This window comes from Cyclopterus lumpus, chromosome 11 (assembly GCF_009769545.1).
Source record: "Cyclopterus lumpus isolate fCycLum1 chromosome 11, fCycLum1.pri, whole genome shotgun sequence".
In the NCBI taxonomy this organism is placed as follows: domain Eukaryota; kingdom Metazoa; phylum Chordata; class Actinopteri; order Perciformes; family Cyclopteridae; genus Cyclopterus; species Cyclopterus lumpus.
In genome coordinates this window covers 16,313,006-16,330,916 of record NC_046976.1, presented here as the reverse complement: position 1 = coordinate 16,330,916, position 17,911 = coordinate 16,313,006, and the positions used below count along the sequence as shown (strand labels likewise).

Genomic DNA, 17,911 nt, shown 5'->3' with positions numbered 1-17,911 from the left:
ATCAGAGTAAACTCAATTACTGATGGTAAGGGACACGCTCTTATAATTACTGGACCCTCGTCCTTGCATGGAATTCCCTGGCGGTTTAATCTAATCTTCGGCTACATTCACCCTGTGTGACTTTTTGCGCATGTTGAATTTGCAGCTTTGCATTCGGCAACTTCCCGAGGCTCCAGGGAAGACTTAACAAGTCTGCGGTACATCAGGACCGTACGTGAGTGTTACCTCGGTAACAAGGAATGAGAATGTGGGACGTTCACCGAGGTTAATTAGAATGAAACGATTCATGAATCCATCGATTCTCGCTCTCATCTGGGTGCGAGGAGCATGTTTGGGGCGGCGTTGGAGAAGTCCTCGCGACTCGTGACGAAACTGTGACGGCGGCAGCTGCTTAAAAGTTCTGCAGAATCTTTAAGTAGACTTGCGAAAAGCTGACATAATGGTGCTGCGTTGGGATTTGGCAAAAGGTTTGCATGGTCTGAATATCAAGTGGCGTACATCTGAGAGTAAACAACTTCAGTCAGCCACGTCATTGCTCCATTCTTTAAACAACTCCAGCGCGACCTGGTTTCATTGACAAGCACCGACAGACAGACGTTTGTTTTCCGTGGAAGTCGGGTCACCTCATTGCTCCGAATGGTTCCCCCCCTCTGTTGTTGGCAAAGAGCAGTCAGAAGCAGCTTGCACACAAAGCAGATGTATGGCGAGACACCGTACTGGAGGCAGGCCAGTGGTCTGACACACAAAGCCATCTGATAGGGGAGGGACGGGGAGGACTCGATGCTAGTCCATACAAGTGTATAACTAATGCAGTGTACACGTCGGGCTGGGGTTTCAGTACTGATACCAAAACATTCAGGAATACGTGTGAAAAGGCCCTTTTCACACGTATTTAAGTGTCTAGCATCACATCCACATGCCGTTTTTATAGACTCGTCTTTATACTTATATATAGTCTCTGTTGGCCAGATCGCAAATCCGATAGCAATGCGTCTTGTCTCCCCCGGGTTTAATTCACATCAGGGTCCTGCTCCAGGAGGAAATGTGAAGCACCGAGCTCGCTAACTAACCAAAGAAGTACCAGAGGAGTACTGAGGTTCGACAGCGAGCCCTAGTTTGAAGTATTATTTTGTCTAGGGTCCCTTCTGTATCTCCATCTTTATAAAATGCCCAAAGTCCATAACGCACTCTGGTTCTAAGCAACTTGGGAAATGTGTGCGGTTAGGTTTCGGCAAAACTGCTTAAAAATGATTAATATTCAACATTTTTAATACATTTTTATGTCTATTGAATTATTGAATAATGTGTTGAGCCCAATTTTAATTTAAGCACTGACATTTTTCTAGATGAATAAATAAATGTAACATGCATGTAAACATATAACATATTCATTCATGTGCTCTCTTCATCACCCATTTTAATTCATCCTTACTGTACTTTTTTTTTAATAGTACTTCATCCACAAGCTGAATTCGCCTCCTCTCTACATGAGAAGCCACACAGTGATATTATCTCTGTCCCGCATCAAACATGTAATAAGTGAAACGAGGTGTTCACCTGACATGAGGATGAGGATGTACGACTACCGGAGCACAAGCACGATGTGTATTAGCCTTCCCCCGGGAGGCGCGGCGCACTTTAACATACATCTAGAGGAAAAATACTTTTGTTACTGATATGGCTTGGGTGCATTTGTGACGGCTGGGTAGTCCCACATTGAGCGGAGGCAGCGCCAACGATTCAGCCCCGCCGCCTATTTGAAACTCATGGCTGCGTCTGGGAGGCGGTGTGACCACCTGCAGACAGATGGGACGCATACACGTAGATTCATTACGCCCCTCCGAGTGTGTGTGTGTGTGTGTGTGTGTGTGTGTGTGTGTGTGTGTGTGTGCGTGTGTGTGTGTGTAAGGAGAGGGTGGTCAATGGGTACCTGTGTGGCGGCGTAAAGGCCCTATCAGGTGCAGGGGAGCCTTTTTCTATTTTCTGCGTGATTAAACTTTGAGTCGACTTCCCCGCATGTTAACATACACAGAAAGCTCCATTAGAGGAATAAAGGCCGGTGACAGACAAGCGCACACGGCGAGTCTGGCTTTAAGAACAGCCGGAGAACAATCTGTGGCTCCTGAACCCTTAGCCTCTGGCTGAACCTGCCGCCGGGGGTCAAACAGGAAGGCGCGCACTCCCTGCAAGCTGAAAGAGGGGAAAGACGAGAGAAAACAGCCACTCTGATTGGCCCGTCTACTGGGACTGAGCCTGCTGACAGCTCACAGATATAAAAAGGCCAATGCTGGCCTTTATAAGTATCAGCCAAAGGGTCGGGCTCTGAAAAGCACCGAGCTGATGAAATTAAACGTGAAACTTTAAAACTAAACTAAATAACTTTGCTCGCAAATGAGATTTTTTGATTGATAACATTTAGAAAGATGTGATAATCTCCTCGTGTCTTGATCTGATAAGAGGCACTGCGACTCCATCAGATGAAGTTAATCATGTGCTGCAAGTGATGCAACGTAACGTTTGAATGAAGAAATAGCACAATGTTCCGCTTACAAATAAAAAGTTCATAAGCCTTCGTTGGCTGGACTCAAAAATATTCAAATGTTCCGAGATGTCAGCAAAAGAAAGTTGAAAGAACAGCGTTAAAATGGCCAATAGTCTTGGATGCCAATAGAACATGAGACCCAACTCGAAACAATGTTTGTACGTTTGCCAAAATGTGCACGCAAGTTATTATTGTGTGCTTATATACTGCCAATACTCGCCAATACCCGCCCCAAAGAAATTAACAAAATTGAACTAGTCGTTTTTGTGTTAAAAAATGTCTCTCCAAAACGTGTGCAGAATGGGCCATTGCACGCTCAAGAGTGGAGACACAAATTCAATGCAACAGAAAGAAGAACAAAAAGGCCATTACTGGTAAATTGTCTACAGGCTGTTGGCAACAACCCTCAGAAAACATGCAGTGGGCGCCGCGGTCAGCTTGAGAAACCAGAACGCTGACACTGGGTCCAGCTCAAAAAGAAGCGGTGTGAGGCACGATGTTAATGAAGAAATCTATCCGCTCCGTGTCCTCATATCCAGTTCTCCCAGTCTGAAAACCAGTGACATGTAAAACCCTCCCCACATGGTCCACGAGACCAACAGATGGCAAAGAACCCCGAAGCAGAGTCTGTCGCCTGCACACGGGCAGTTTAACACAACGACGCCGCCTTCGAAATTAGGACAAAGCTGCCTCTCTGCTGAAGATAATGGGAAAAGGGGAGAAAAAAAAGGTGCACTTTTTAAAAAAAATTAAAAAATGCAGCGCTTAATTTTTGTTTAAAAAAAATTAAATAAAATCAATTGGAAAAGGCAAGAACTCATAAGTCGCGGTTATTGAATTAAACAGGACAAATTATAAAGGATCAGCAGAAAAAAAGAAACGTGGAGAGAGAGAAAGAGAAAGAAGAAGAGAGAGAAAAAAGAGGCGGGATGAAGTGAGAGAGAGAGAGAGAGAGAGAGAGAGAGAGAGAGAGGCAGAGGCATTTCCTGGAGCTCCTCGGGGTGTTTGTGTATTTGGTTTGTGTTAAGGAGAACGCTGTGGTGATTTGGGTGTGGAGCAGTGGGCATATAGCCTGGGAGGATTAGAGGAATATTACTCCCAGTTGGTGGATCCAGCCACCCCCCCCCCCCCACCGCCCTCCTCCTCCTCCCCCTCCTCTTCCTCCTCCACTCAGCTGACGCTCCGTCCAGTCTGAGAGTGTTTTCCTCCTGGTTCTCTCTGCAGGAGCGCCGAGCGCATAGCTCACATACAGCAGGCCCAGTCAGAGGAAATGGTCAAAGTTCACCCCGAGTGCAGAGTACACCAAATGAGAAGCAGCTTCGCTCCGCTCTCCGGTGCGTTTCACAGAGGGGGGATATTTAGAAGAGCTCAAGGAAAGGAAAATAACAATGAGGAACAAGTCATTTGACTTCATGTCTGGAGAGGAGCGAGGAGAGAGGATCTGCTTTTTATCAGGGCTTCGAAATCCACATTTGGCGGAGGAAAAAAAACATCAAATTTTGACACAATTTCCTCAAATTCTTGTCCTGACGAGGCATTACTAGGCGTTTGGGTATAAATATTCCCAGGCGGTCATGTGACCAAACCCGTCCTCTTGATGACCACCGCTGCTGTGACCTCGCGGCGACGACGGCGAGGTCAAGCTACACGTCGACGGGAAGCAGCAGCGCCGAACTCGACAGGTGCCGGCCACTTCAAAGCTTTCGTGAAAAAGCGAGTGAGAAACCAAGACGGCCATAAAAAGCAAGATGACGAGGGAGGGAGCTCACGGAGAGGAACGGGGTGGGGGGAGACGACATAATAAGGTGGCTGAAATGCGAGAGGTTTCTCTTTTTTAATCCACAGGAATTCGTGGCCTTAAAAGCACAGCTTTTGGTTTTTTTATTCTCCCCTTTTTAGATAAAGTAAAGGCAGCTCTGTTATAACAGCAGTCCACGGGAGTGAGGAGCTGTGGGATGGGCGTGGCGAACAAGGGATCAAATCCAATTCAACAATCGGACCGCTTCAGCTCACACAGACGAGGAAATGTACCAAGAGATTCTCTTCAGCTCCAGGAATGTAGACGCTCGTTGTGTTTAGAGGCTGATGACACGTTAAGAGATATTTAAATATGAGGGAAAAGCAGTTTTGCTGTTTCTAGACCTTCATTTTGTCGATATTCCTGCTGGCATTTACAATAGAAATTGTATAATTTAATGCCGTGGAGCGAAGGTCTGTCATTTTAAACCTCCACCTTCTCTCTTAATGTTCAGGTAAATGTGCACGGGGAAAAAAAAGTCAATTTAAGGGTTAAAAACAGCTGACGTTGATCTTCAAATCAAGCCCAACATGTTGCAGGATTCTCCACAGTCTTACAGTCATGATTACGTGGTAATAATTTAATCCCAGTTTGAGGCAGTTTCTAAGGTGTTTAAAGGATGTTTTGCCACCAGCTGTTTCCAGTCTGTGTAGAGACAACAACAACAAAGAAGGTTTGGCTTGTTTTGAGCAACAAGCAATTCATAATGAATATGCAAATGAGCTGTTTTGAAGCTGTTAAATGAATAATCCGCAAAAATTGCTTTTGAAGATCTGAATGAATTCATAAAAAGTGCAAAGAGGGTCAAGCAGGACCCCCCCAACAACACAAGACACACCTCAGAATCGTATTATTTCCTCGAGAATAATTTCAAATATTGTAATGATTTTTGTTTTTGGTGCCAAAGAAGGAGAATTAGACGTCGGTTGGACCCGTAATGTTTCGTTATGGACCCTGAACCTCTCGGCTGTCTTTCTGCCGGGTCACGTCTGCTTTTTGTCTTTCTGCACGCCACAAATGATACGACTTCACTCTCAGCTGCCTTTGGTTTCTTTTATATCGTGTCCTAATGCCTTTTTATGATTCATGTCAAGCACTTTGAATGCTACACAGATACTCTCGCCTTGCATTCATGCCAAAAAAAGTAGTGTATTATTTTTTTAAGGGTTTAAAAGCCTCTGAAACAGCAACTAAACCCTCATGACAAAGTACAGCTCTCTACTGGACCCAGATTAAAACTTATATATATATATATATTTCAGAGTTAAACAGCTGTTTTAAGGCTACAGCTATGACTCTAAGAAAAACATGTTAACATAAAACATGGAACGCTGCTATTTTCTGCTGCCGTGGTGGAGTATTTGATGTTTATTAGAAGGCCAGCGTCGCTCCTGGTGGGACGCCAACGCTGTCCTAATCATGCCGATTAAACACGCCTGGCATCAGAGAAGCTTCCCTTTCATTTCACTGTTGTACACCGCTTTTTATTTCCCCCCGTCCGCCTTTCATTTCACACGCCCACTAAATTAGCTTGGTGTGCAAGCTGTGCTAATGGCTTTTCATGTCCATATCAGAGGCGCTTTAAGCCTTGAAGACAACAAAAAAAAAGGGCCCCAATTATCCCGTAACACACGTCAGTCGTTGCACAGACGCATCATATCGCACTCTGTCTCTTTTTTAAGGTGTTTATAGACGATCACCTTTCCACTTATTTGTCTGATGGCTTTTGGATTTGTTTTGATGAGATATGACTGGATGCTTTTCATGTGAACTTCATCTGTGTCTTCACGCGACGTGAGAGGGGTATCACGTGCGGCCATTCCTCAGCCGCAAAAGCTCCTTAAGAGGAGGTCCTTGATCATTCTTAATTGGCATCTAAACTGGGAGAGGAAGTGCATTAATGGTCGGCTCGTTGTCGATGCGGTTAATTAACACCCAGGAGGTTTCCATTATTATCCCGAGCAAATAAATTAATAAACCAGACATTTCGCTGACCCCTGAGAGAGGCTTTTTTTTCTCTCAAATCAAAGTCTAAATTAAACGGCGCCTTCTTCAAACAGGAAGCGGGGCACAGGCGTCCTGTCTGACGCGGCGCTTCACTGTCCGAGAACGACTTTGTCTCGAGAAAACATGGAATTAAAAAATCAACGCTGTGTTCTTTCGTCCCTTTTTAGAGGCTCGTAAAAGGTCAGTGTGAGCCCGTGTGTGTCCAACGGCGCGACCGATCAAAATACTTCAGTGTTCAGCTCCAATAATCAGATTTCTACGTCAGTTGACCAACGTACGCCAGATATTAATGCTCTGGGTGACAAAGGCAGCAGCCTTTTGACTTGAGGTCTTGGTCTTGACCTCAGTGTTGTTACATCCATCGGCTTCGGCCCTTAAACCTTTTAACAAGCTGCTCTTCAACCGTTTAAACCTCACACGACTTTATTTCTTTCTTTCTTTTTAAGTAATTTTACCCGACTGCCACTTTATAAAAGGGCCGTTAAATGTATGCATTAAAAAGTATATTCAAGACATAAAAAAATAAAAAAACACCTAAAGTTGATTCTTAACGGGCCACAAAGCCCAAAGTGTTATTTGCTCTCCTCTGCTAATGCATTCATGATTATGTTTTAATAATTCAAATAAAAAAGTGTTCATTATTTTAAGTATTTAAAGAAACCACAAACTATATTGACCGTGATATTGACGGGCGATTAATTTCAGTGTTTCGCTGGTAATTTCCCCTTGACTTTAAAAGAGGTTATGGAATATAACACACAATAAGCGATTCATATTGAACATGAGAATAAGCTGATTTTTACTGAGGAAATAAATAAAATAATCTACATTTCTAAAGAGGAATTTCAAATGACAGAAAATATAAAACTCAGCACTTCGTGGAAATATTAATTAGTAAAAACATCCCAATAAGAAAACAAATTTTAGAGACCCTCTTTTTGGTGTCTGGTCAAATTTTTCTGTGAAGATTGACAGGTGTATAGGACTTGAGTACACCTTGAATTACAAGTGTCAGAAATTGAATGGTAACATAGAATAATTATATGAGCAAAAATGTAAGTTATGCGGTTCACCTGCAAGAATTAAATGACATTTTCTTAAAAAAAATACATTTTTACATTTAGTGAACGAACTCTCATGACGTAAATAAAAACGTAAGGTTAAATAAATCACTAGATTATTTTCACGCACAAGCATTATCAACAAGTTTAACATCACGATTACAATGAAAAAAGAGATTACATACGCTGCTGTATCATTATTATTGGTCTAAAAAGCTACACATTATTAGATCATTACTGATGAGTGACAGAAAATCCATTCTAATTCATCATTAACATTATTTTTCAAGGTAAAATGCCATAAATTAAGTTTGTCTAGCTCTCTTTGTCACAGATTCGAAATGCAATTTAGTTGTTCTGCGCGGCTGTTTGGAAAAAAAGTAATTTAGAGATGCAACATTGCACTCTGGGAACTCGTGATTTTAATTTAGAGGCCATTCTATTCATCGCAAAAAATTAAAAATAAAAACAAGTAAGTCTCTCAAGAGTTGCTTTCAGAGAGCTTTTTTCGTCAAACCCTGACCTGCAGCAGAGCGGAGCGTTCAAAGTGGCAACTGTCCTTTTTATGCACTTTCCCTCCACTGGTAAGAGCCCCCCCCCCCCCCCCCCCCCCCCCCCCCCCCTTTTGCCCGAGTGCCCTTGAGCAAACACTTCCTGAGGAATGACAGCTGGAGGCTGGTCGTTATCAGATGGGGATAAATCACAGGGCAGCAGCAGCAGGGTGACAGGGAAAAACAAACACTGACAAGTGCCCCCTGAGCTCACAGTAAGTCATCCAGATCTGGACAAGATATTTACAATAAATGTAGTTTTTTTTTTTGCCATGGTATCAAAACACCTGCCAAAAGGTGTATTTATACTGACAAAGTATTTTTTTTAAATATATTTTCTAGGCAAACTATTGCATTTCTTGTTGCTTCTTATTGTGATAATGATGTTATCCTCACCGGGATCACCTATACATCTAAGTTCTGATCGGATACCAGGAATGCAGCTGCCCTTAAAGCGTCCACTTAGTCTCCTGGACAAAGAACTCGAGGCAGCCATCGATCAGCCCCGGCCGATTCAACACGGAGGGGCTGACATGTTGCGATAATCTTGTTGGGAAAAAGTCCGCGGGGTCATTTGTCTAAATCAGTGTCAACGGAGCGCAGGTCGCGGCTCGCCGCGGCCGCCCCTCCTGTCATGTGCGGCCGGGGAGGAGACGTGGAAACGGCCGCCTGTGTTTACTCTGCGCATTCCTCCAGCCCCGCTGCTCTCTGAACTGAACTGATCTGAGACAAGCCATACATCAGCGGGTCTGGGTGCTGTTTCCACTGCTGAGAATTTATGACGGCGCACGGTGGTGAAATATGACGTTTTGGTGGGTGGGAGGGGGAAAAAAGTTTTCTACTCAATCTAACAATAAAAACAACAAACTCTTCTTTTCTTTTTTTGTCCTCACACAAAATTACACTTTTTTCAATATCCCCTTGTTTACACATAATTAATCCTCCTATTGTTTTGTTTTTATGCAGCGCCCGTGATGCGTTCAGGCGTCCGGTTTCCAAAAAAGAGTTTTCCAAACAACTCCGAAAAGTCCGAATTTGTCTGATATGAAACGAGCATTACCAAATCAGCAGTAATTATCAAAGCTGGAAGGGCCCCTTGTTGTGCCTCATCATTAGACCTGCACTCATCATCACCACCATCACCACTCAGAGGCTTTTAAGTCGAGCCTGAAACCACAACAGCAACACACAACAAGAGACGAGGAGAAGTTGGACCTACAGTGCGCGCTCCGGCGGTGCTGCCACTCTCTGTGCGCCAGTCCGCTGATGCAGGCTTTCAGAGCCTTCTCCTGCAGCATGCAGGAGGACGGGCTGGACGTGTAGAAATCCAGCATCTGCCCGGGACTCACGGCCAGCACGTCCATGCAGTCGAACATGATGGTGACGGCGCGTCGTTCAACTCGTCTTGTGCGTTATGGATAAAAAAATCACCGGCATAAGCGCACACAACTCCATCAAACTCTGCTGATTCTCCCCCCCCCCCCCCCCCCCCCCCCCCCACCCCCCACCCCAACACCACCACCACCCCCCTCCTCCTCCTCCTCCTCTCCTCTTCTTCTCCTTCTCCTCCTCAACACGGCAGATCTCGCTCCTCTTGTTCTGCTTCGTCCCGCACCGGAATCATGAATTATTTCGGACCAAAAACGCTCCGCGAGTGCTCTAAATGCTCATTTGCCATTCCCTCGCATCGTGTCCAGTCCGCGCGCTGCCACGGACGTGTGAACGGGACTCCTTCATGATCATAATAATAATAACATAATAATAATAATAATAATATCCCGACGTGTTGTCATTGAAATCCCGTTGGTTTTTTGGGGTTTTTTTGCCAGCAGCGGCAAATCCCACACGAGCTGGAGGAATCTTTCTTTCTCTAATATCACGAAATAAGACGGACGGCGTTTAAAAAGCCCGTTCTCCTCTCCGGTGACGAATGGGTTCTGCGTCCCCTCGTGCAGCTCATTTCCAACTAGTTTTTTTGCCACCGAGAATGAAAGATTGAATTGCCTAATATATGCGAGTGAACTTTGCATGAACCCCTCCGAGGCAGCTGACCTTCGTATGACCCAGGCGGGCTGACATCACTGCGGCTCCGCGGCGCAGAACAAGGCGGAGGGAAGAAGCGCAGGCGGACAAATAAAAACATTTTTTTTTTGTTCTCCTTTCTTTTTCTTCTTCTTCATTCTTGGAAAGAACTAAATACAAAGACGGTCCCTGAAAATTGAAGCGAGTTTTTGTAAAAAAAATTGAATTTTTTTTTTTTTTTTTTAACAAATTTGAAGCGAAGGAAGTATTACGTCAGGTGCTTTCCACGCGCAGTCAAAGGAAAACGCTTCATTTCTACAGAGATGGACGCGTTCAGTACGTATTTACGTGTTTATATAAAACAATTAAAAATAAAAGTGCGTGTTAATGTCGTAAAATAAAAAAAGGGACAGACGACACCGTCTGCTCCGTGTCACCCAATTAGAAAAAGGAAACTTTATTTTTGACATATCTGGAGCTTCCTGTTTTGCCTTTTCTCTTCACTAAAGTGACACAAAGTCTTAATAAAATGGTCAAAAATCAAGATCAGTTGTGGTTCAGCCCGGAGCACATGTAGCACAACCTCACTTAAAAACAAAGCATGTCTTCAAGGTAATGCACGTGATTGCCGGAAGCACTGATGATGATAATTATGATGTATAATCATATGTAAACTCATTGATCTTAATGTATTGGCAGAGCTGTGCAGTATAGATGCAGTGGCAGTGAATGGGGCCAAGGCTGTAATGCATTACAGTGTATAACAATGATCGTTGTGTAATATTTGGATTTTGGACATTTTGAGGAACATAACTAGAACATAAGTAGTTCAAATGTGTCTTCGTAGACTGAAAATATGATGTGTATTTTGAATGTAGCTTAGAAAAAAGGCTCAGCATCATAACATAATAATAATAATGTGAAAAAGAGAATACATAAAAAGACACTGAACCCCATGATTGTGATTGCTGCAATTAATACAATTTACGACTATAAAGTGTTCTCATCTCCCTTTAGTGATCACAAATATCTAGTAAACCTGCAATTTTACATGCCACTGAATCACTTTTAATAATATAGTGCAACTGAGCTGTAATTTTATCATATGTCATGTGGTAAATGTTAACTTAATTAAGTAAATTAAATTGCGTTGTTGGAAAGAAACTATAAATCTGTTAAAAACTACAATAATAACCGTTAACGATGCATCATAATCCACCTAAAAAAAGACTTAATGTTCTTTATAAAGATGGAGTAATACTTTAAATGTACATTTATTCCAGTACTACACTCAAGTATTGAAGTACTACGTGAGTATTTCCATTTTCTACCACTTATATACAATGCAATACTTCACTCCTCTACATTCTGGGCTGTGGCCAGGACTTTAAAAAAGTTGTTGTGCCTGTTTTAATCCCCCCAAAAAAGAACAAAAGTCAAAACAGGAAGTGGTGAAAACTCCAATCAGTCACATTTCTTAAAAAGTAAAATAGCAGGCCCCTTAAAAACAAAGCTCGTGGTGAAACAAACAGTGTTCACTTTAATTTGTTAATTGAATATAGCATCTGTGACCATGTTCTTTCAAACACACACACACACACACACACACACACACTTGGTTATATCATTGTTACATAAGGTCATATACACCATCCAGAAGGATACTAGAACCACGTCCTACATTTCAAAACAAAAGTCGGAGTCGATTGTTATTCTGCCAGACGAGGTTTTGAAAAAGGTGAAGGCTGCAAAAACCTCCATCCTCTGCAGCAACAACATGATCTCAGTGCACTACATTTATTTATTTGACTGCTATTGTTCACATTACTGATTATGATTTTACCCACAAAACACAATGTGTTATAGAAAGCAGTATGATGCTTTACATAGTAAACCAGCCAACGGTATATAATCAGTTCAAATTCAACTCGGCGTCAACATAAAAACGCTGCTCATGCGGTATGTCATCACTAACAATGATCTGATAACATAATGGTCGAAAAAGGGGCCATTCTGCTGTGTAATGAACACTTATACTTTTTCACAATTTAACTACATTTAGCCTAATATACTTCTGCTTACTTGTACCGGAGTATTTCTTCACTGAAGTGTTGCTACTTTTACTAAAAAGAAAAGGAGACGTGGATAACAACTCTCTCCTGAGGTTTGTATCAGACCACAGAGAACAAATAGTGCACGGGACGGGAGAGTCCAGGGTGTCAAATAAAAGATCACAAGGTGCTTAACTGTGGAAAGATGTTCTTTATGAATGCAAATTCACTCCTTTCAGGTATATTTTCAGTTCCAAAAGGTGAAAACAAACTTATTGTCTCTCACATTCAGAACTGTTTCAAAATTATCCAACTGATCATTCAGTATATATATATATACATATTGTAGTTTTTTAGAAACATTGTTATCTCATTTGCATACACGTATTATTGGGAAAGTCTTCTCTTTTATATCAAAAGGCGGGTTACGTGACGGAGTCGTGTTATGTGTCTCATATCTGATCACAAAGTAGAAGCACTCTCTGCACTCTCAATCAAGCCATAGGTAACATATCTATCAGCACTGACGCCGGTCTGAATGCAACAGCTGCTACAGTCACATGCTATAGCTCCTGAGGGATCAGCCTCGTTTACACCGCAAAACAATGAGAAAAACGTAAAGGTTACGAGAACGGAAGAAGTGAAAATATCTTTTGTTTTTAAAAAAAAACAACTTTTCGGTGTATATTGCACAGGAAAAATGTACATTTCTGGCTTATTTCACACACAAAACTCTAATTCCATCCTCGAGTGCACGTCTCAAATATGGGTTTGCGTGGCCTCTCGAGTGCGAAACAACCGAGCCTCCGGATGCTGCAGGACAAAGGGGTGATATGTTTGGAAGCTTGGTGACGGAGAGCGTCACCAAGCGCACCGAGCGCCTTCGCCGATTTTGCAACCGCACGAGTTGATGATGAGTCACAGGAAACTTAAGGTCGGCTGGATCCGCACACACAAACACGGGCGCTGGCGTTTCATCATTTGCTTTACTCAGCAAAGTGGAGGCCGATTCAGTGGGGACGCATTATAATAAGTAAGATATGCCCATTGTAATCGCATATATCGAGTATATCATTAAAAGTCCAGCGGCTAAACATTCAACCTCCCACCTGTTACGCACATTATGTTAATGAAATCATGTTCTGATTATATCAATCATCATAATGCATTATATGCTTATGGGAGGCCGCATAATGACGTATGAGGACCTGCTACAAGTGAAAGGTCATCATTTGTTTTTGTATAAATGAAATAGCATTTGTAATATGATGCTGCTTGTGATCGGTTAAGCCAAGGTCATAATAAGTGATCGATTTACAGTACAACATGTTAGTCCATGAGGGTCATGGTAAGCATATAATGTAACGTCTGTATAAGCTGAATTAAGTCTTTAAAGCTAAATCAGATATCAGCTGTTGAGTGTTTTCCATCAGCGTTATGCCAAAGGGGGAGACTTGTAGTGATGGCAGTCTGTCTAATTCAGCCTTCTGAAGCTGTTTAACCACCGCTGACATTTTTATAACTATGACTTTAGTGTTTAATCGACAATATGACAGCTGGGGACAAGAATACATGTCTTTATAAAAAATGGTTGACATTGTAGATTGAAAGTCACCTTTCAAGGCTACATCCAGGTTGGGATTAACCCCCGAGATGAGCTCTATAGGCCCTTGTACATTTATTAAGATTAAAAAAAAAAAAATACTTTCCCCCAAAACGTACATTAACCAAGTCTTATCTGGTGCGTAATGACAATAAAACAATAAAACCTTGAATAAAATCCTCGGATATTAGACGCCTGGGAACCAGATTAAGCGATCAGTGTGAGAGATTTTATTCACATTCAGATATTGTTTTGTTGTAGTTAAATGTCTCTCGGATTAATTTACTGAAACTCTATCACCAGTTCTACTCAGTCCATTGTGGAGTGCATTAATAAAATGTTCTTCCCACATTCAAGACTATGGAATGTGAGCGACCATACAAACAAGTCACACATGAGCAGTAGACTGTAACTCAGGGCATACTATTGTACTTATGGCTTGACCTCATTATTCTAAAAATATGGCATTACACATAAAAAGTACTTTTACATTTGGTTCTTTAAGTAAGTTTTGTATGTGTTACTTTTACAAGCACGCACACCATAAGCACCCTGGGGTGGTGAGCTTATGCTTTCAGCACTGAAGGGTCCAGGGACCCTCGCAAAGGGGTCCCAAGTGGTCAGCACCAAACACCAAGGGGCCTGGGGACCTGAGGGGTCTGGGGGGCTTAGCTCAGATTGTGAGCACATGAGGGGCCTTGTGGTCTGCTTTTCCTGTGTGCACGGAGGACCCTGGCGTTTAAACCCTCATAGTGATGAATCTGAATTTTATTGCCAGTTCTAGCTAATTATTTAGCTCCATTGGCGTAGTTTTAAGACAACTGTTTCCAGAAAGAAAAAGTTCTAAAAACCCAGTGCACTCGACCTGCTCAGTACCGATCAGCAACTAGCTGGTGAACATAGCGCAGCATTTAGTAAGAGGCAGATGTTTACATGAACAGGAGTTGGTAGAGACCAAAAACAGAGCTAAAAGAGGTGTAATTTAATTATAATGTCGCTCTGTGTCTGCTGGATGTGGAACTGTTTGCCGCCATCTTGATCACGTTAGCTTGAAACGTGATAAGGAGAGTTCACAGCTCGTTTCCACCGCCCCCAAGTGGCCCAAAAGAAACCACGTTAATGCAATTTTTTTTAAAAACTGAACACTTGGCTACTGATCAACTACATGATCCTATATGATCGCCGTCAGCTTCAATTCCGACATCGTGAACTGAAAAAATTCAAGCATGAAGAAAACAATGTTTATTATAGAGCCATGTGTATATACGTTAGTGTGCTTAAAGCCAGATGCACACCAACAAGTGTTTGAGGGAGTAAAACCGTCAGTTTGAGAAGAGGCAGCGGCCTGAGCGCCGCACAGCACACTGATCCCCGCGGAGCTCATGAATATTGCAGAGAGCCTACAGCAGAGCTGAAACAGGAACCCCTGGACTCCCCCCCCCCCCACCCCCACCCCCCAACACACACCAGCTGACCCCCTGCAGTTCAGCTGTGGTAACAGTAACCCCCGGACACACACACACACACACACACACACACACACATGCACACACACAACCCCCGGTCAGCGCGGGTAATGAATACACCTGAAAATCCACCTGTAATTAGAAGGTGATAATGAACCCATCCATCAAGATAAGCCGCTTTTTGGCATCAGTGCTCTGCGGCTCGTGGCCGCCGCTGCCAAAACTCACCGGGCTGTGACAATACACGGCGTAGCTGATCATTTAATAAGGCCGGGTAAAGCCTGACAGCTTGGAGGACGACGCACACGTGCAGCGGCTGCAGTTTTTTTCGCTCTGTACTGAGCTTCAACACGACCAGCAAGCGGATAACCAAACCGCCCTTAATCTGCAGCTTCAGGTAGACTTTAAATTCCCATTTCCTCCCCACAAAAAAAGAAAAAACAACCTTATTTCATATTCATGAGCAAAGCTGAATTTGGTCCGCACAATTCCTCTGTGGGTCAAACCCCGTTCAAACGGCTATATTTAGTTACACTTGCACTTAGCCTATTGGTAATTTAATTGAAGCTCCGTGGCAGAGGCAAATATATTTTCCACTCCGGTTGTGTATCAATTCCAACGCGTGCATTGGAATTATGCCTTTGTGTCGGCAACATGATACACAGTGAAACTGGAGATTAGGATTAATTTTGGTGCGCATCATTAGCATAAATTCTTCATATTGAAACAGTGAAGGAGCATTTTACAGATTTAAATATGGTTTAAAGATGTGTATACGTAGAGGTGTGAGCGGGGCAGAGGATCAATAGCTTGTATTTAAAGCATTGATTCATATCGACACTCCAGTTCATGCTGAACCGTCCATCAATCGATCATTAACCAACCAAAACAGACCTTGTCGGAAAAATGTACTTTTTCACAATAAATGGAGCGCTTGTAGCGAAGGCACATGCTATATTAACCTCTCACACGGTCAATAAAAAGAAAAAACACAAGAAAGAAAAACTTTCTTTTTTTAATTTTTTTTTTTTATAAGGCGCTGTGTTATTCGGCTCTGGCTCGCTCATTCAAAGAGCTTTTCCTCCCATAGCAACGCCGAACAAAGCTGCGAGCCAGAATAAAGCCGTGAGTGTGAAGAGGCACAAAAAACAACAACACAGAAAACGCTTTATTCTGAAAGTGTGTTGTTCATGGTATATATATATTTTTTTTTTCTTCTTTTTTTTTTACATTATCTGTTGCAGCAGGATTACATACCCTCACATCGTCACCCAAAAGTTTGTAAAATGAGCGTGTGCACAGTTTGCTGCCTGCACTTGAAGCCAGAAAAAAAAATTTTCCCATCAGGAGAAGACAGAGTGACAAAAACAGGAAGTTTGACATTGAGATACAGAGGAAAGTGAGACTGTTGAGGCTGAGTGGGATGTGTGTGTGTGTGAGAGGACCAACCTTCAACTGCGACCGGCTGGGCTCAGTAATACAATCTGACTTTTACTTTGGGTCAAACCTATTATTAAAACTTTAAACTTATTGGGCAAACACCGTAACCAAAGTGACCAAAAGAATGAAAGGGCAAATGCTCCGTATAGTTCAACCGTGCAGAGGAACTCTGCACGCTCTTTTTTTCTTTCTTTCTGGGTTACCACCGCAAACAAGTACATGAAACCAAAACGCTCCTCGTGGTCTCATCAAAGTCAAACTGAAATTAAAACCCACTGGACTAATTGTGAGAAGACTGCACTGCATGTGAACTCTTTTCCACTGATTCTGTGTCTGTGTTTTGGTTTAGTCACCCTCTGATAACAACATAGGAAGTCAGTTACAGTCCTGCAATTCACCGGCTCCCAGTGACCCCCTGACCCCCGAGGGAAGCTCCCAGCGTCCCCTTCCTTCTCACTCTGCAAAGAGCTCAGACAATAATACATTTCAACAATAATAAAAACACAGACTCAATACTGCCAGTGGATCGCTTATGGACAGCTATTTCCACACTCCCTCCACCCCCTTAAACTGCTATACTATTGTAAAATGGTGCAGACTATGATTGAGAAAAGCACATTGAGGGTTGTTAGCCTGAAAGGTGACCTTATAAACCTCTTTTACAGCACTTTACATCGCAATGCTTTTCGTAGTGTATCGAGTCAACAAGAGTCACGATGAACATATTGCGACTTTTCGGTGGATATAATAGGAACATTATTTAAAATGCACATTTGTATTGTTTTATTTGTAAATGTCACACAAGAAAGAGACTTCTTCATGTGTGAAATAGGTGGAGCTGGAAGCCTGGCGAAGGTCGTGGCTACTTGCACTGCTTGGTTAATGCCAATGCTTCAAACTTTGACACTAAGTAATACCACAGGCTGTATACAAGACGTGGACGTAGTTGCCGTGACATCATCCATTGGTTTTGTGGACTACGGTTTGGAAGCTTCGAATTCGTCATTTTGGCCGTCGCCATCTTGTATTTTTGCAACCAGTGAAAGGAAGGAAACATGTTGGGTCAGCGGAGGAGTGACGTGGAGACGGCGTATACGGCTCTGGTAGGGAAGCGACCTGTCAATCACAACCGTAATCACATGGTAGCCGGGGCTACCTTGTGATTGTGGTTGTGATTGGCAGGTTGCTTCTACATTACTGTATTGAAACTAGCGATTGAGACCATGAACTCATGTTCACTGAGGTAATAAATCAAGTAAGAAGTCATTCTCTCATAGACTTCTATACAATCAGATTTCTTATGGAGACGAGATGAGATCATTTTGGACCCCGTCGCTCGAGCTGACTGCACAGCTTTTTTGTTTTAGTTC

At 42.7% G+C, this 17,911-nt stretch overlaps 1 protein-coding gene across 1 annotated transcript in view; it reads right to left on the bottom strand.

Moving 5' to 3' along the window:
• The window catches only part of LOC117739188 (retinoic acid receptor beta-like), a 44,544-nt gene extending 35,209 nt beyond the window's left edge, over window positions 1-9,335 (bottom strand). The window contains exons 1-3 of the mRNA XM_034545484.1: window positions 9,179-9,335; window positions 2,069-2,190; window positions 1,674-1,796 (exon numbers count right to left, since the gene is read on the bottom strand). Of these exons, the coding sequence (XP_034401375.1) occupies window positions 1,674-1,796; window positions 2,069-2,190; window positions 9,179-9,335 (402 nt within the window). The remainder of the gene's footprint in view (window positions 1-1,673; window positions 1,797-2,068; window positions 2,191-9,178) is intronic.
• Between the last annotated feature and the right edge of the window lie 8,576 nt (window positions 9,336-17,911).